Source organism: Prinia subflava, chromosome 10 (assembly GCF_021018805.1).
Source record: "Prinia subflava isolate CZ2003 ecotype Zambia chromosome 10, Cam_Psub_1.2, whole genome shotgun sequence".
Classification (NCBI taxonomy): domain Eukaryota; kingdom Metazoa; phylum Chordata; class Aves; order Passeriformes; family Cisticolidae; genus Prinia; species Prinia subflava.
The window spans coordinates 7,286,887-7,306,930 of record NC_086256.1 but is presented as its reverse complement, the minus strand read 5'-3'; the positions used below and the strand labels follow the sequence as shown (position 1 = coordinate 7,306,930).

Below are 20,044 nucleotides of genomic sequence, written 5' to 3'. Positions count from 1 at the left end.
CAGACCCCAGGTGCCACCCACGGCCAGGATGAAAGTGGAAGACATTGCTGGGAAGGAGCAAGAGCACACGGGGTGCCCCCATGGGTGACGGGGTGCCCTAATGCTCTGGATCTCAAGAGGACACAGGTACAGAACTCAGAACAAAATCGGAATGTGGGAAACGAATTCTTTCTTGTGATCCAGCTCAGAACTTTTATCCTCTCAGCTGAAGACAAGAGTTGAGGTGTTCCCTCCTCAGACTGAAGCCCAGCTGTTCACTTCTGCTGGAGATGTGGCTTTGCCATTCTTATGTGGCACACCCATACACTCCCAGACCCAAACAACAGCAGCTTGGCCTGGCAGGAGCCTGCACAGCCATTAGCCCTCATTTCCCCTGCAGGGACCCACGACCAGACCGCTTTGTAACTCTCGATGCACGAGAACTTACACTAAGCCAGCTGTAATGGCACCTTTTGGCTGCTTCATTGATTTCCACTTTACTGGGTTTGCAGGTTATACTGCTTCACTTTTACAGGATTTTCCTGTCCTTGTGTTCCAATCAACTGAAAAGGTGCAAGGCAGTTCCTCCTCCTCCCTGCCAGGCTCTGGTGGTGAAGCCGGGCACAAACTCTGCAGGCACCATGCAAGGCTGGCATCACCAGGAGGGCAGCAGCTCTAAAATGGACTCAGATTCCAGAGTCAAAGAGGGAGAATTCTGGTAATGAAGAGCTGCTTTACTCTCTCCTGTGGTTACCTTCTGGGCATGAGAAAGCCACGAGTGGCATCAGATTCCTCAGAGGTGGCTACCTGTCCCCTGAAGCCAGAGGGAGCTTCCTGCCTGCTCTGGGTTTGCCCCTCAAAGACATCCAAAAGTACCACATGAACAAAACCAGACTAAAGTAGATCTGCACCCATTTCCCCCTTGGCAGATGGTATCAAGGTGGTAGAGGCTGATCTGTTCTAATCAGTGTCAAAGGAAAGTTAAAACTGAAATGAAAGGTGGAAGTCCATTTGCAAAGTCTGCAGCTGCAGTTTTGACAGGCAAAAAAAGCAGGGACTGTATGCAACACCTGAACTATTTCTGGGGAAAAGAAAAAAAAAGAAAAAAACATAAGAGAAAAGGAGTGACTTATTAAACAAAAACCTAATCCTCAGGGAAGACCTGATGGCCAAGAAAATGCTGGCTGCATCTGAACTTCCTCCCCTTGACTCAGAGATGAAAGTTATGTATCTGCAAGTTGCTTTCAGTGGTACTGGAGGGGACTTGTTGGATGGCTGCTTACACTAGGCTCCAGCAGGAAAAAGCTTTTTTTCCCTGTGGTTTATTTTTTTGTCTTAGAAAATAAAAAAAAAAAAGTGACCATGTCGTTACATGAAGAAAGAAATTGCAAAAGCTCTGCTCTTCCCCTCGTCAGTGGAGATGGATCTGTTCTTTTATTTACACTGCATGACATCCAGGCAAGAAAAAGCTCCAAAGAAATAAATTAGGGTCACTCTCTGTCAGTGCAGATGTGCTCCTGGCTGCTAAGCAGCAGAATATGGCATAAGCCCCTACCTTCCCTCCAGAGAAAAATTTACTGTGAAAATGAAGATGCATTGCAGATCCTAAAGGTGATGGTAATTAGCACTGGAAAGGGAATAATCAGCAAAATTTTGCATGAATAGAACCCCCACAAGTACCTGACACCTCTCCTTGTGAAGAAGTTAAATTCTCCAGGAGGGTATAAATGTTTTCATCTGAGGAGCATGAGGGAGAAAAGCCAGAAGGATATAAACTTCAGGAGGCCTCCAAGGACTGAAGGAGTTTGTTGCTGTTTTAGGAAGAAGCAGCTAAAACCTCCACCATTACCCAAAGAATTCTATTTGGAGACAGTCTTATTGAAAAATCAACTTTGAAGCACATTAAACTAAGAAGGCATAAGATGCTCCTGTTCGAGAATAAGAATTGCTGGAGAAATGTTCTCCTGCACTCTGCATTCACAGTCTGCCTCAGATGCAAATGAAATCTCAAGTGCCAGCAAGCCCCAGACAGAATCTCTCCCCAAGCACTTTGCAGTGATGGGTTTCAACTCTGGCAGCACTGTGACCACACCAGCTGGTGTCAAGGTGCCATTTCCCTCATATCCTTGGCCATTAGGAACATTGCCAGGAAGAAAAACCAGAGTTCACACATAACCAGGGGCGAGGACTGTCTAACTTTCTACCTTGAACAGTCAGATTGAATTTTAAAGTCTTAAAGGTAAACCTAACTTTAATAAACATTCTAAAAAGGATTTTTAAAAAAACCTTTTACTGCATGAAGGATCCAGACTTCAGAAGGGAGAAGTGCCACAGAGCACGCTGAACAAACTGAGATCCCAGAGATCTGCTGTCTCCAGGGCAGGCCACCCTCCTGCAGGGAATTAGGGGTGCAGCTCCAAAATTTTCCAGCTCTGTTCCCTGCTTCTCCCAAGGAATAAGTAACACACCCAACTTTTGAGAGGTGGCACCTGGACCAGGGCTGGGTCACAGCATTTTTCAGGTTCTGCTCTTGACTCTCTGACAGATCATGTCCCATTTGATGGAAGGCAGGTAAAGCTCACCGAGGCTGAATGGCTTCTCCATTAGGCACCCTCCTGTTCTCTCTTTGCTGTTATGACACCAAGCACAAAGTGTTTCTCAGGGAACAGGACACGAAGCTGATCAGTGTCGTCCTAAAATCATCCCAGCAGTCAAACTTTATGAACTGTGAAAATTGAAAACCCTCAGGGATGCTCCTTTTGGGTAGGTGGAGGCTGTGGTGAACCAGAACTTGCCCTGTTGTCATTGTCTGTGTCACACCTGTTCTGCAGTCACCCAAAGATTTGGCTTATGTTTGCCAATAACATAAAGCACATCCATCTTTTTTAACATTTTGCCTACACACTGTACCACTGGCTGAAAACTTTGAAATAAACTTTGATAATTTTGAACAAAATTTCACATAAAAAGACCTACAGATTTCTCCTTTCCTCCTCTTTTAACGACCACAGATCTTTGCCTTTCTCTGTTCTTTCCCTTCCCCATGTTTTCTTCCATCAGTGATAAAGTGACAAAAAGGTAGAGAAACAAGAAAAAAAAAAAAGATAGGGAAAATAGGAAAAAAATAACTGAATTTGTATGAAATTTATTATAAAGCACTCTTTGAAAACCAGTGGCATTAGGAAAAAATACAAATTAATTATATTTCATCCATCTCCAATTATCTTTTACATTTAGCAGCAGCAAAGACTAAAACCATCTCCTCCAAGTCAGAGCACAGATACCAGGAGTGTGTCACCATTTGCAGAACACCTAATGAGTCATTTGACTCTTGAACTAATACTACAGGGCACATCTGGAAATCGCCATTTAGGGGTGACATCAGCCACTAAGGAACCAACCTTCCTGGAGAATGTGACGTTTAGAGAGCTCTTTGCCACTATTCTAAACACCCCTAAATTTACCCTTCCTGCCTACAAGGTGTTTACTAGAAGTTTGCCCCTGCATTAGGGTCCCAGCAAAGCAATTTGTGCCTACATTTCTTCTTAGGTAAAATCAGGCAGAACAGGTAATGAATGTGCCCCATTGCCCTTTCCTTCCATCCTCAGGGTGAGGAGCAGCCAGGCTGCACTGAAGAGCACAGCCAGCCTCCACAGAGCTGCTGTCTGGGGCAGAAGCTGCTTTCATCCCAAGGCCCCTCTTCTTGCCATCCAAACCAGCTTTGCACCCTTTACTCCGTAAGATGGAGAAGTCAGGGTGGTATGGCTCTTATAAAAATGCACACAGTTGTCTTGGGTTATGTAACCAAAAAAAAAAGTGTATTCTATTTCATCTGTTCAAACCAATTGGGGAGATGTTTTTTCTTTCTCTCTTGTAACTCCAGGGGGGAGGAGGGCGGATGCCTTCTGATAATAGGCCAGCTGATAAAACCAGGTGGGGCAGTGTTTCTTATCTCTAATCACTGTCCACCTTCCGGGAGATATCTTCTGCAAATGGGCCATTAAGGCTCACCAGTGACTGACACATTAAACCATTCCATTGTGAGATGCTCCACCCAGTGGGGAGGAGCCAACCATTCCCTACCCAGATAAAAACTGAGATGTAGGAACACCAAGCAGCCTGTTTGCCACTGGATTCTGGGAGGAAGACCAGACCTGTCTCATCATCACTGGACCCTTTTTCTACAGGATCATCTCTACATCTGTTACTCCAGGAGAACTTGTTTGGACTGCTTTCAACACCCTGACAACAGGGTGTCAGGTTGTATCTCTGACTCTGTCAGGGTTTTCTAGGACCTTTGCTTGTTTGCTTGTTTGTTCTTTTGTATTACTGCATTTGTATTTTTAATATTCCTAGTAAAGAACTGTTATTCCTATTCCTATATTTTAGCTTGAAAGCCCCTAATTTCAAAATCATAATAATTTGGAGGGAGAGGGTTTACACTCTCCATTCCAAGGAGAGCTCCAGCTTTCCCTGACAGGTACCTGTCCTGCCAAACCAAGACAGCAGTGCAGCAGGCGACTGAGGAGCGTGTGAGCAATCTGTGCAGGGGCAGAGGGAGAATTTAATCCCAGTGCCCTTGCGTCAAAGGGAAGTTTGCAGCGGCCAAGCCCCAGCCACTCATGAATGCTGGCTCCTCAGAGCACAGCAGAAGGAGCAGGAAGGTAAGTGCAGGGCACCTCGGAGACAAAAGGACTGAAAACAAAATGAGAACAACAACAACAAAAAAATCGATTCTGCTGAACCCAGCCAGGGCAGGCGAAGAACAAAGGGTCAGAAGACAAAGCTGGAAACAATAGAGCAGCAAGATTAACATCAGTTGTGAGGAAGAGCTGGGGCACTTCTGAAGGAGAATGGAGAGGGCTTAAATTATAAAAAACTAGAAGAGACTCCTAATTGTGAATCCTGACCTGCAGCTTGATCAGCACAGCTCTCACACACTGCTGCACTGACCGAAAGGACTTAACTTTGATTCCTTGATGGCAATGATGGTCGCTTATCAGAGCCCTTTCTTTGCCATGAAAAACAGAGCCATGCAAATGAGACCTAAACACAACCCCAAACTTCCTGTGGTTTTTACATCTCTGTCCTAGGTTTTGCATATTTATTTCCTGCCTTGGCCCAGAGAAGATCTGGTACCTGGGGGTAATACTTCTCCCTGAAAGTGCAGGATTTGCTGCCCATGGCCATACAGAGCAATAAACACAGACAATGACCCTGATAGCTGGGCAGACATGGATAAGCACCTTCAGAATCCACCCAGGTTGCAATTTTTAGTGGGAAAAACAGGCCGTGTTAAGGAAAGCCAAGTGATCATGAAATCCGGGTGAATCAGTATTTTCTCTTTTTCCTATCCTCAGACATCAGCAAAGTGGCACGGTGTGTACAAATATGATGTGCACTGCTCTAGAGGGAGGCTGGTAGGGCTGGGAGGAAATTATCTTTAAGCCAATGTTATCCAAAAGTACGAGCAGTCAAGAAACATTGCAAAACCAGGATGTTCAAGAGATTAATTGGGCAATCTCATATGGAGACAAAAAAATTTGCTTGCTGCTCTACAGTGAAGCCTTTCTCAATTCTGCCCCTTGAAGACCAAGGGCTCCTTTAGCTCGGTGATTACTGTAAAGAGGATTAGTTAAGCAGAGGTAGTCAAAGGCCTGCTCTGGGCAAAGGGCAAACCAAATCAAACAAAGCCACTTGGCATTTCTTAGCTGCACAGCAAAGCTGACCTTGCTGTCCCAGGGATGAGGAGTCACTGGAAGCAGAAAGATGAGCACACAGGGCTGGGCTGGAGAGGGGTGACCCTGCCTGACCAGACCAACTTTCTGTTCCTGCTGCTGCAGATTGAATGGAAGTGGTGGGACAGAAACCTCTGCTGTTGGTGGGGAGAGGTGTCTCAGCCACAGATGACACAGCTCCTCCCTTGGGGACAGCTCAGGTCTCCAGAATTCTGGGGCTTTTTCTGCTGTTTCAAACAACACCCAGCCCATGCACAGTACCCTCCACACCCTGCCACCATCACACCTTCTCTTCTGTGCAGGAGATCCAGAAAACACACCCTGTGAGGGAGTGAATCACATAACTCTACAGCCAGAGAAATTTAAACTCATTACAGATTTCCTCCAGCTCAGGAACCCAGGTGTATAACCTCTGGTACCTGCCTGACACCACAGTGCATTAACTCAAAGGCTGTGGTATCTTGTAACCGCCAGTGTCACACTGGGTAGCAGGAATTCCTCTAACAGTCTATTTACATCAACACGAATTTAAAAGGAGCTTTTGTTTCCATTACTCCAATATGGATGCTTTATTATTCTCAGAATAACCTTTCTCTCTCCTGGGATACTTCACACTAAAATCTCATCCAGGAGATGTACAAGTCACAGACAATAGTGTTTTTCATGTTGCTTTAGAAGTCAGGGAGAGTGTGTTTCCCTTTGTATTAAAGCTTAGGAGGTATGCACTTAAAAAAAAAAAATCTTGGTGGGATAGATGAATGCAATTTAAGAGAGCCCTGCAGCTCATTTTATGGTTGGGCTGTTGAATTCTGTTGCCTTTGTTTGCTTCTCATCATTCGGTTTCCTGAACTCCTGGAAAAGGGACCACGAACTGCAGCTCCTGCTCGCCACGTTCCCTCACTGCTCCTAAGAGCTGAGCTGCTCCTGAAAGCACAGGAGGGTTCCCACCCTCTCCTGACACAACTTGTGCATGTTTTTGTCTGGATGCAGAGCACCGTTCACTCTGTGGAAACACCCTGCTCTTCTCTGGACCACGAGCAGTCACCTCCAGGGTGGAACTCTGCACCAGGGGATTCACTTTCCTGTGGACTGCAGCCAGAAAAGACTTGTATAGGATGCAATAAGCATTGAAAGGGAATGGAAGCTTTGTGTCTTTATACCTTTGGGGTGGCAAGAGAGTAGAAAAAAAGTACCCTTGAAATGGAGCTTCTGTGTTGCTCAGTTCTTTTCAGTCTTAGCAATGCAGCCCACAAAGAGAAACACTGGAAAAGGCTCCCAAAGAAGGCATTCCTGAACCTGGGAGCACTCGTTCCCTCCTGCACCCAGAGATGCCTCACAAACACATCCAAAGAGGAATTGCAGACTAAGCCTGTACACATATGGAGGCACTCACGTGGAGTCTAAAGTAGCCAGGACAGCAGAAGTGTTTGCTTCCATTCTCCTCCATTTGGCAGAGAAGACAGAAGTGAGACTTGACAGTAACATAACAAACATGCATTTATAGGATTCCTATTCCCTATGGAATCGTATTTTGTTTCCTCCTCTGGTAGGAAACACAGCTTAGAAATGAGGATGAATTGGCTGTCTAGACAGAAGAATAAAGCAGATAAAGTGAGATGCAAGCCATGCATTTATTCAGATGCACATTCAGTCTGGTAGGAAGTCTGGCAGATGATGTCCCCAAGCTTCTGAGGACCCAGTCATCACCACCACAGGAATTTCTAGGTGCAGTGCTTTCTTCTCCAATACAGCTGCTGTTACCAAAAGCATCTTATACCAATGGCTACAGAACTCAGTTTCTTTCCCTCAGCAGAAATTTATACCCTGGAGACAGCTAAGCAAGGTCATCACCTCTGCTGCTTCAGAAAGGTTCTTTTCACATGTAACGGCTGAATTTACACTTGCATGTAAAACATGTCCTGGCCTTCAGCTGCTATTACATATATCCTAATGCTCAAAAGATTGATGCTTAGTAAAAGAAACAGAAAAGCAGCTTTTAACTCTGACAGTGTATTCCTCCTCTCTCCTCTTTCTTTGTAAGAAAAGACAGAGTTTGGGTAAAATTCCAGGTAGAAGAAACAGGCTTCAAAAGGACCCTTCTCACACTTATGACTGTATTTCCCACAAGAAATAAACACAAACCCCAAAAAAATCCCAAAACAAAACAAACAAAGCCCTAACACAACAAAAAAATCCCCACCCAAGTCACATTTGTTCTCTTTTAGCAACTTCACTCTCCTACTAACTCCTTCAGGTTTCCTGCAGGATCAAATTCAAAGAAGTTGTAGGCACTGCCTCCAACAACGAACTAGAAAACAGTTTTAAGAGGCCACTTTGGAATCTGTCCAGGACTTAAATCCTTCATAGCACATGGAGCATCCTGGTGAGACAGAGAGCAAATTCAATTGCCCACCAGCCCAGTGAGTTACAGTGCAACATCAGAACTTGAGAGACAGCTGCTGGGAGATTTGTTTCCAGGCAGTCTGTTGCCTGCTATTCCATTCTTTAAACTTAGAATCAAAATTTGTACAAGTTTTGGGATTTTTTTTTCCTTGCCCTCTGCTGGCAAGAGGGTGAAGGTTAAAAATACAGATGAAGAATGCAAACAGGAAAATCAAGAGACCTTGCCCAGTGTAATCTGTTTCTTCATTTCATATCGTCTGATTTAAGGTGAAGTAAGAGGGAACATTCATTTAAGCAGCTATGAAAGAAAAAAAGATTGATTGGAAAGTAATTTTTGCTCTGTTTCTTATGGAAAAGAGTCCTAGGTGTCTGTTTTTCTTGTATTTTCTTTTTAATGGCTGTTCCCTTTTCAGCCCATGAGATTCAAGGTTAGTTCCATGTCAAATTACTCTGAGCCCAAGATGCTGAGCAACTTCAAATCCAGTTGTGGGCTTCCTCTCCCTCGTGTATTGCACTGGGCTTTCCATTCTGGCATCCCAGCCTGGAAAACCCTATGGGAGGCTTAGGGTACAAATCTGCATTTCTGCATTTCAATGGCACGGTGGATGCCATGCGGGCAAATCAATAAATGGCATCCTACCAATAGAATACTAAATCAGTGAGTAAAATGCATGTCTTGGTGCATCTAGACAGGGTTAACCTTGGAATTACTGACTGCTGGCAAAAGTCAGAGCATACAGGATAAACTTAAACAAAAGCAGTGTCTCCTACAACTTTCCCTGTATGTGAATAGTGAGGGACAGTTGATTTTCTCCCACAAAGAAAATAAAATCTAACGAACATAAGAAAGCAAGTAAGACTGAGAATATTGGGGGCTAAAAATTCCCCTATTGCCAGATCTTGGATCAAATCCAAGCTTTTTGAAAGCTGCCTCATGGCCAGGGTTTAGAGAGTAGGGGCTTGCACAGATTTTCACACATTAGTGCACACTGTTACCTGACATCTGTAAGTTTATTTGCCTTTACAGTTAAGTATGGAAGAGAAAACACATTTTCTTAAATGAAAATACTGTGGGGAAGAAAAATGAGGAAAAAATATCTAAGAAAGGAAAATAATCTAAACCTACAACTTCAGAAAAATCCATCAGAAATCTTAACAGCCCAAGAGAGATGAGTTCAGGCTGTAAGGTGAATTTGCACTTCTTTGTGCTCACTACAAAAGCCCTCCAGGAGCAGCAGTGATTCCAGTTGGTTAGAAAATGGTCTATAAGAGCAAAGTGAAAACAAATCCTCTTAATCCTGGACCCTACTCCTACTTATTCATCCCTAAAAGTGGTACAAACACCAATGCTCATGGTGACCATCACCATCAGAGGAGGAGAATACCACCCTGCCTTTGGATGTGAAAAGAATATGTGAATATTCTGAATATCCTCTCTGATGATTGGGTCTCCATTTCCAGCCCTGAGCTCCACCACAAGCAGTTAAGAACCACCAGGAAAACTTCCTAAAAAGGCTGTACTAACTGTACTAACTGTACACTGTACTAACTCTTAAAAGACCAAAAACAGAAACAAAAGGTTCTTAATCCACCTTTCTGTGAAGAGGCCCTTCAGGGGTTTTTCTGCCTTTTAAGGACCTGAACTCTGCAGCTGCAGCACGTGTGAAATATCAGAGCATTTGTTTGTAAGTGCTGGATGAGGTGCCTGATGGTTCCAAAGAGGTCTGGCTACTGCTGCAAGCACCCCACAGTGACAGAGATGTGTATCCAAGTTTAAAATACTTGCACATTTGCAGGAATGAAGGGCATTTGTACTCAAAACTTAGTTTTCAGGGGATTCTTCTTGGTAGAATATGAAGAAGAATGACAGAGAAACAATTTTGAACAGCTAGATGACAAGCTTTTTTTTTCCCCCTACAGGATCACAAAATCCTTGCTTAGATTCATAATATGTGGGTAAAGTGGAGGGCAAAAGATCAAAAGACAGCCACAAGCATCTCCTGATGTATTAAAGCTACAAAACTTGCTTCTCAGGGATGTTGTCTAGTCAAAAAAACCCAAAAAAACAAAAAAAAAAAAAACACCAAAAAACAAAACAAACCCACCCAAAAAAAAAAAAAAAAAAAAAAAAAAAAAAAAAAAAAACCCACAAGCAAGCAAACATAAAAAAAACGCAAACCAAAAACAGGGGCTGTAATAGGTAGCTTGTATCAGGCCCCAGGAAGCTCCTGTTTGGAGAATACAGCTAAAAATCCCTCAGCAGAGAGAAGGCCCAAGAGGGCAGGAAGGGAACTTGCCAGCTCCAAGACAGGTAGAAAATGAGTAAGGAGTCAGATATTATCTTCAGGCTTTAAATAAGATAGTGACTGAACTGAATAAAACCAAAGATCAATGGAAAAAAGATAAAACCCAAAAAATATAAACTTTTAGCTCATTCTCTATTCCCCTATGGACTGATTCTCCAAGCTTGGGCAGTCACAGTGCTGGTCTTCCATCCACGAGATGCTGCCTGCTCCTGGGGAATCTCTGGGATCAGTTTCCAGATCTCAATACTCCAGGTGGTGAGCATCATCAAACATTCAAGAAGAAATCTCTCCACCAAGAAAAAAATAATCCTGACATGTTCCATATGCACTGAGCTGGCATCTGGATATAAAATCTGCAACACCTAACTATGCCAAAAAGGCTTCCTGAGACTCCAGAAATAAAATTCTTAAGTGTGCCCTCCACTTGACTGCCAGAGGAATCTTTTTTATCCCTTCTTTTGATCCTCCCACACAAAAGTTTCCAAAGATGGAGCAAGCACCCAGTCTCACATTTGGCAATGCTGCAATGGCCTTGAAATATCTGACATTTCTCCTTGTCTGGGTGCTAATTCTGCACAGGAGGCAGCTCTGCAGAGCCCAGTGCCCTGGATGCAGGCACTGCCAGAGGAGTCAAGCGTGAGCTGTAACTGCAGCCACAGCAAGCCTCTCATGTGCTTCTCCAGAACTGACACCTTGATACCTCCTTGCTATTTTTCTTGTATTTCCTGCTTTTTTGTTGTTGTTGTTTGTTTGGGTTTTCTTTGTTTTTCGCTTTTTTTTCTTACAGAGCACAAAGTTTCTGTGAGACAATCAGAGCATGACTTCTATCTAGCTTTTTCATCAGCCTAAGCATGCCACCCGCTTTTACACATCTTTTTTTTTTTTTGATTATTATTTCCCTTTTGAATAAACTCTCCATTATCAAAATAAAATAACATCATTTACAAAGCACCACCTCAGCAGCATGCCTCAGCTTTCATTTCACAGGGCTACGCCAGCAGCCACAAACAGAATCAAAGCAGCCAATTAAAAATCCATATTCATTAACAAACATCATGTGTGCCATAATGCCCTGCATTGACGGTGGCACGGCAGGAGGTGGGGAACTCGCTGAGCTCTCCTGCTCTCAGTCTGAAGCATTGTTTTATCAGAGGAAGGGTTTTACCTTCGCTGCTCCAGGCCAGCAGGGAGAGTGTCCTGCAAATCCAGGGGCTGGGGCAGCAGAAGGGGCAGCTGCTGCCATTTCTGCCTCAGAGGGATGCACAGCACCCTGGCAGGACAAGGAGCATGAGAGAACACCAGGAACATGTGCCAGAGCATCCCCACCAAGGTTTTGGGTGCCAGCAGGGCCAGTGGCCACCGGGTCTGCAGCACCATGAGCAGAGAGCAGAATAAACCCTGAAAATGCTCGGCTGATGCAGCTCATGGGCTCAGCAGGGCCAGGCCCAGGCTGCTGCAGTGAATTACCAAATTGCCCTGGCTCCAGGGGAGCTGCTTTGATTTACACCATCAACACTTCACTGCTGCAGACAGTCACGTGAGGAAGGACAATATTTCAGCCCTACACAATGGAGTTATATGGAGGCGTGCCAGGGTTATTTATTTATTTGTACCCACACAAGCCTGGGATTTACAACTCTTTATAAATACAAGCTGGGCAATTTGCTTTCTATTTTTAGCAGGAATGCTTTGTGCTGGAAACAGCTGTCAGCCACTGGGAGCTGTGTTCCTCAGAGCAGCAGCTCAGACAAAGAGAGGCCTCTTAGAATTCAACTGGAGAGCTAGGGTCACTGCTTTGTGATGGGAAAGAAGCTGGAGATAGTACACGGCAAGGAAAAAATAAGCAGTTAACAGAATAAACCCCAGAAAAATGGGCTGGGAAAGAGCTGAGAAAATGACCTTTACACAAATATATTGCATATGAGCAGGACTGTCTCATTTTTCCGAAATAGCTTCAGAACCCAATTCTGTCCATTTCTGACCACGTTCAGCAAGACTTGGAGACAATCTCTCCCTAAGACCTCAAGGAAGACAAGCAGCTGGGTGTTAGATGAGGGATTCTGCTGATATCTTCACTGTGGAAAGGGCTGTCTCATCCCCTTCCAGAGCCAAAGCCCTCCACACCAGACACACACATCAGCAGGGAATCAGATGCCACCAGATCTGCCCCCCTGGGGCAGACACTCACCTTGGCAGACAAAGGAGGAGGGAGTTTCCCCAGGATGGACCCGTGCAGTGATGAACACCACTTTCTGTTCAGCCCCTGGACGCAGGTTTGCTGCAGCAGAAAAGGGCAGGGGACAGAGGGGAAAAAAGAGAAATGAAGATCATTAAACTGTGCCCCAGATGTAGAAGCAAACAACTGTTGATTTTTGAAACACATCCTTTTATTAAAATTGGCCACAGGTTATAAATGAGCACAATCCCTAACCAAAGAGGCAGCATTTCTAAGAATTTGGGAAATTAAAAAAAAAAACAGGTCTCCAGCCCAGACTGCACAAGGGCTGCAAGACTAATGACATGCAGCCAAACCTGCAACAACAAATTTAGCTCTCTTCTTAAGCCCCCAAGATTTAGTGCAGGGAGTTTAACTGCACTGTAATTGTGCTCTCACTCGTGATAAATGTCCCCCTGGGCCACAGGAACAGCAGTGGGGCTCCAGTCAAGGTAAAGCCAATTGCACCCTGCCTTACACTTGGTACAAGACTTAGCAGTGCCAGGCAATGCCAACGTGCTGCAAATTATATTTATTAGGCTTTGCTCTGGAGAATTTAGAGGAGTTTTTTTAAAAACCTTTTCAAGTGTTTGGGACTGCATCTGCTCCAACTGAAAGATTAAAAAAAAATTAAGTATAGAAAAGAGACCAAGATTAAATCCAGGAACCTTCTCCAGTGAGGGCATGAAAATGTGCCATTTCCTCTTCAAATTAAAGATAAGTGGAAGGCAGATTTAGATCCCTGAACATGGGTTAATCCCACATTTCAGTTTTGAAACCACATCACCTTGGCCACCTGCTTCAGCCATAAAATACATGGGTCAACCAGATCCTTTCTTTGTTTGTGCTGTGACTGCATTTAATAAACAGCAGATGAAAATTATGCTCTTTCAAAATGGGTTCTGGGAATTTTAAAGACTATAAGAGGTCAGGATCTCAGTTAGATGTCTTATCTCAACCTGAACACACACAGCAGGGGTAATGCTAAGCACAGCAAGCTCCAATTGCTAAAGACAGTTTAAATCTTTGTTTTGAAGTAAAAAGTTTACAGACTGGAAACTAAATCTGAGCTGGTTTTGTTTTGTGGTTTTTTGTTTGTTTGTTTGTTTGTTTTCTCTCCCCCTTGTTTTAATTAAGTAGATGTACGGCACATATCTCCAAAATCAGACTTCTATTTTCAAAGATGTGTGAGAGTCCTCAAGGCCACACCTTAGATAATTTTTTTTTAATTTCCCAAATTCTTAGAAATGCTTCATTTTCCCCATGGCAAATCACACCTTGCAGAACTGTAGGAATAATCAATACACTTTTTGCTGTTCTCAGGAGACAATTGCAGCAGGTTTCTTCTTTTGTTTCCTTAGCATCTCAAAGTCCTGCCGCTGCTCTCCCATTAACTCAGCCATTCATTTGTTCTTTCTTACACCAGCTTCACCATTCTCTGGTGTTTTTGAACACCAGAGGCAAAGAAATATAAGAAAGAAACTCTCTGCCAAACCCAGCAGCTGGTGGAGTCAATTCTCTTGGCAGAAGAAAAGTGGGAGGCAGCAGAAAGGAGCACAACCCCATCAGCTAGAAGTCAATGACCATCCCACACCATTTGCATTAACATTAAGTCGTGTGGGAGGAAGGAGATAAATCAGCAAACCAACTTTAAAGAACAAAAGGAGAAGGTTGGGATCACGTTTGCAAGAGGAGATGAGTTTTCCTCCCCTCTTGGAAAAGCAGCATTGCATTAAAGGGACTGTGGCTCAGCACAGATGTGATGCTCAGCAACACGACTGCCACTCTTTGGAACAGCACTGGTTAGGAATTTTTGGACAGAGGGCTGCTCTGGGGTGTTTTGTGGCTTTGGCTTTGTTGGTTCTCAATTACTAAATTGTTGTTATTTTTGCTTCATAACACTTATTAGTATCATTATTATAATCAATAATTTTTACAATGCAAGTCTGTTTTGATTGGCAATCAATTTAAATCCCCACAAGTCAAGTATGCTTTGCCCACAATGGCAATTTGTAAATGATATCCCTGTCTTTCTCTTGACCATGAGCATTTCCTTTTTATTTTCTCCCCCTGTCCTGGATAAGAGAGAGCAGCTGTGTGGGCATCTGGCTGCAAACCAAGGTTAACCCACTAAACAACTATAAAACACCATTTCATTTTTTAATTTAAATGTTACATTAGAAATACATCCTATTTTCTACTTCAGGATTGAAAAGATCAATCAAAATTAAGAAGATTAGAAGTGTATAGCTTTGCTTAGTAGGTGCCAAAAGCACTTAAGCAAAATGACAGAGAGGCACACTCCATTTAGCCACAGCTTTGAGACTTGTGGAAATGCAGAGAAATCTGTTGTGGTACCAATTTTACCCTTCTAAACACCATAGAAGTGAATCTTAGAAACAAAACTCTTTGACAAAAACATGTTTTCTTGGAAAGAAAACTAGACACGTCTGGAATGGTTCCTTTTTCATTTTCTGTTCTGGAAAGTATCTTGAAGATTGAAATTAACATTTTCTCTTCCATTTGAAGGCCACCACTGTCATCATCGTGGATAATATTTGCCTTGGCTTGTGACTGAGATCTAAACAATCTGTCAGTGTGTGTTTCACCCTGATGTCCTGCTGCTCCCCCACTGCCATCCTGCCTCTGCTCGGAGGAGAATACCCTGAGCAAAGCTGTGAAGATCTGAGATGCTCTTCAGAGCCATCAGCTCTGGCTCTCAAGCCTCCATTCTGGCTCTCCAGCAGCCACAGCAGTGATACACACCAGGCAAATTTCATACTGGAGAGAAACTCAATGAGCTGCAAGGAAGCAGCTCAGATCTCTCACTCTGAATATCACTCGGGCGGTTTGGCCCTCAACCCATGTTCCTTCCCCTCTAAAGCTTTGGCATGTTCAAGCCAACCACTTAAAACAACCCCACTGGCAGCACTCCCTCAGCTCTCACCCAGGAAACAGCAATTTCCACTCCTGGTTGCTTATTATGCTACTGCAACTCAAGCAGGGTGGCACAGAAAACATTTTCTACTTACAAAGAGAGAGTCAGATCAAATTCTAAACCTTCACAGGAAGGCAGGAAATTCACTTAGCCATTTCCATTCAATTTTCATTTTTATGCTACTATAAAAGCATGAAAATGACAGTATTTGTATATAGCAGCTTAATGGTAAGTATCTAGAAATTTCATGCAGAAATATTAAATTTATGCAATTCCATTTGCACCACCAAGATGAAGTACTGTAACGGAACTGAGGTAGAACATCACTCCTCAACATCCAGGATCTTTTCTGCTACCTTGTCCGACCAGAATCAGGCTGCAGATTTGTGGTTTCTTTAGGTCTTGCAGCCATGATGTAGCTAATGATTCAAGTTCCCAAATTAGCCCTAAGGAGGAGAGGTCTGACCCTAGAAGTCTGGTGCAGAATGCCTTCAGGCTGGTGCCCATCAGGAGAACGTGGGAGCGAATTTCACTCCTTTGCAGAGAACTTCAAAGTTGAGAAAGGTACTAGAAAACTCTTGTCATCTCTGGGAGACCAGAAGGCTCTAATCCATGGGAATCCATCATCCTAAAAACACATGGCCAAATAACGATTCGATTTAAATACCCACGTACATTTTAATGGAATGTCATCTGCTGCAAATGAATTCCATATTGTCATCCTCTCTCAGGTGCTTTGCAGCACGAGGTAGGCTGTTGCCAGCATTTTTTTATTCAAAACCCTGCGAGTTAAAGACTCCACAGAGGAAATCAAAACAACTCTATTGCATTACACTCCTCTGTGCCACCCTGGCTCGTTTGTGGCCAGCAGAGCTGGAACATCTGTGTCGGAAGCGAACGCCGGTGTCGGTGCCGCCCCAAGTGCCTCGTCTCCACCACATTAGCCTGCTTTAGCAAATCAAATCCAAGCAGTGTTTGCTGCACTCTGGTTTTTCCTAAGAGACCAGATCAGCACCTAATCCCATTTATTTTTGCTCCTTCTGGCCACAAATGTCATTTTGGGTAAGAGCGCGCATCTCAGCAACGCCGGAGCGTAAAGGAACAGCATTTTTGGTCACTGCTGAATCCCACTGGACTTGGTGGGGTCAGATTTTCTTTCTCACCTTCCTAGAGTTGGCTTGAGCAGTACGAAGAAGCTAAGTGGGACAGAAAGTCAAAATGATGCCATTTGTACCACAGAGTGATGAGCAAAGACTGGACTACAGGTTTTGGAAGGCAGACACCTATTCCTAGGTAGTTTTACCTGAAATGGGAGGCAGCAGTTCCTTTGTCTCCCATGCAAAAGCCATGGAAGGTCAGGCCTGTGATGGGGTAGCACTGCTGCAGGGGACCCTCACTGCTCCCAGACTCCCCTCACCTCCAGTCTGTCCTGCCCAGGTTTATTTCAGCAAAGCCTCCTTTGTGCATGGACCATCCACTCAGCAATGGTCCTGCATGTAATGCTGGAAACTGAATCCAAAAACCTTCCAAGTTTTGGATTTTCATTCAGGCTCTGTCCTTGACTCTGTCAGGTGCTTAAGTGCATGATTTGTTTGACGGACTTGTATCATGCTCAAAAATGTGCTTAACTATAATTTTGGCATGAGAGCTGTGCTGAATTGGGGCCATTTTGCAGGAAGCCTGCCTGTGAGATCATTGTCACAATGTTTTAAAGTTCGAGATTGTGCAACTATTATCCTTTATTGCCCGTTTTATGCCAAAGTCTCTCTTTCTTTTTACATTCCTCTTAAAAGCAAAGCTATTTTGGAGCATTTAATATTATTTAATCTCTTTACTCTGGCAGCATAGAAATTACAGGAACCATTACAATGGTCCTGTGTGAGCGTATGCTTTATTGATGTATATGCTGACCTAATATCAAATTGATTTTGCTCAGCTTTTCTGCTGACCACAGAAAAATGCAAATTGGGTATTATATTTGCACACTAATTTTATTGGGCCCCTGTGTCTTCATAAAAAGATAAAGTTTGGGCTAATAAAAATAAAACATTTCTGGGGCTAATATAGGCAAATGTTTATGTAGGCAGGTAACAAATTGGTTTGTCATTTAGGGGAACATAAAGAGCACTAAAATCATCTTTAGGCAAAATAGATTGGTGGCTTTTGCTTAGCTTTTAGCTTTCATTTGCAAAATCAATTTAATGTAGCACAGTGTCTCAAAGAAAGGGTGACACAGGATTAAGACATTAATTGTATTCCCCCTCCATAACTCCCCCTTATTCAGAGGCCCTGGGATTTGAGTTTGCTCTTGTTCCAAGGAAATTAAATATATTTCAGCAAAAAAAGGGAAATAGGAATTTTAGACTTTTGTAATGTGTGGGCATCCTGTTGGGACAAACAGGGGCAGGGAGGAAAGTGGGACTGAGTGTTCTGCAGGCAGGTGCTGACAGAGTTCTCAAGGCTTGTCAGGAACCTAAAAGTGCAGCACCTGTGTTCCTTCTGGAGATGCCTTTGCTCCTCTCTCCTCTTCCCTCTCAGTCCTCTGTAACAATGCCTTGTGCATCCCCAGCTGGCTGGAGCCCTGCTGGAATGCAGCTAACCAAACTTCAATGACAGTTTAAGTAGACAGGCCTGTACCAAGAGCCTGACTTCTTTTTATTGAAAGGAATCGGCCTATCTACATCTCAGAGCAGGCAGTATTTCTACCCAGCTCTTGGGTTTCGTCCTCTCCTTCCCCTTCCCTTGCTCAGTTGCAGGGTGTTTTGGAGGGGTTCCATGTGTTGGGAGGTTACATAAACAGTTTTGATGTTAATACTTGACTGCATTTTCAACTTAGTAGCCCAGCAAAGGGATCTGACTGTGAAGCAAAAGGCCAGAAATATCTCCTGGTAAAATTATGCTGAAGCACAGATCGAGTGACACTGCAAAGCTATTTGCAATATCAGACATGGCAAATGGCTACAGAGCAAGAGCCCCCTTACCTCCCAGCCCCATTTGCTTGTTTCTAATCTTCATTACATCTTGTAAGCAACCATTTTTCCATTTGGGCTTTCTGATACTGGCAGCTCACTACGCTTCTGAGGCAGGAAAATTAATTGCACACAAAACCAGTCAAGGCACACTCACATCTTTCCTCCCTCCTCATCTCCACTAAAAAGAGACCTCCAAAAAGCACCCTAAAAACATGAGGTTTTGTTTTTAAATTACATATATGCATTGGAACATACAGTCCTATGAATAAGAACAGAAATCTGGAATATGAACAGCACATCGTTCGTCCTCAAACGGCCAAGGTGGTGACAACTCACAATTAAGGATGCAGACAGTAGCATTTAATGTCACCTACCTGCATCACTGTCATATCATAACAGTTTAGCAGGCAGGTCCCCAGCCTTTCCTTTTCCCTCTTCTGCTTTGCTATTTATAAAGTCAGGATGGAGTGTAGATCAACCCCTTGCCCTCCAGAGACCGGAGGCACACAGTAAATTATGGGAAGGCTAAGTGGTACATCAAATGTGTCTCCTCAAAGCTATACATCATCTTGTTAAATTTGATGTCTAATCCCAGAACCCCAGAAATCATTCCCAAAATCCCAGAAAATGCATGTGTCCTTCAGATGATATAGAACAAGAAAGTAAAGTTTACCTGCAGGGAAAAGAAAAAAAAAAAAACAAAAACACCAAGAAAAAAACACTCTAGACACTATTTGCTAAAGTCTTCATTTCACTTGAGTGTCTTTCAATGCCATTTCCTTAAACACCATTGGCTCAGAACTCACCCATCTGTAGTTGAATACATGAACTCTGATCCACTGTACCCAATTTTTTTTTCCTTGCAATGGTCGACAATAAATTACAAACAGAATAACCAAAACCCCATCCTATTTATCTCTCTCTAAAAATCTTACATCTGATAGAAATGCAGTATCTTACATATGCAGCATCATCTCTCCAGTCACCACCAGTGCCTGCAACCATGATCTTCAGCCACCCCACAGGGTTTTCTTAACTGAGCTCCACAGCCCCTCATCAGTGAAGAGATGGGAACACTCAGGAGCTGCCTGCTGCCCCAGAGGAAGCAGACCTCATCCTTTGGGAGGGAATCAATACTAACTTTCTACTCTCTCTATCAATACTACTCTCTTTCTTGCTCTCTCTGTTCACAGCTATCATCCCTCTGGAATTCTCGCCATCCCAGTAGCCTTCACTTTTTACAAAGGGATAGAATGAAAATATTCAGATGCAAGGCATTCCCACCTGAAATACTACATTACATGGGTACTTTTTCAGTTTGTCTTTAAAATCCAGGGATTCAAAAGATGATGCTAGGACCTGTTAAAAAGCAATTCTCTATCAGCTCTCTCCAGTGGAGAGGGCTACGGCTATGTTTGTTTACTATAAGTATGCATGGACTTAAAGATAAGAGAATAATTTATGTCAGAATTTCAGCCAAGGTAGAAAAGAGG

At 43.5% G+C, this 20,044-nt stretch overlaps 1 protein-coding gene across 3 annotated transcripts in view; it reads right to left on the bottom strand.

Moving 5' to 3' along the window:
- Positions 1-20,044, bottom strand: part of LOC134555496 (BEN domain-containing protein 5-like) — an 898,337-nt gene that overhangs the window by 190,742 nt on the left and 687,551 nt on the right. For all 3 annotated transcript variants that reach the window (XM_063407113.1, XM_063407114.1, XM_063407115.1), the window contains exon 7: positions 12,615-12,704. In XM_063407113.1, coding sequence (XP_063263183.1) covers positions 12,615-12,704 — 90 coding nt within the window. The remainder of the gene's footprint in view (positions 1-12,614; positions 12,705-20,044) is intronic.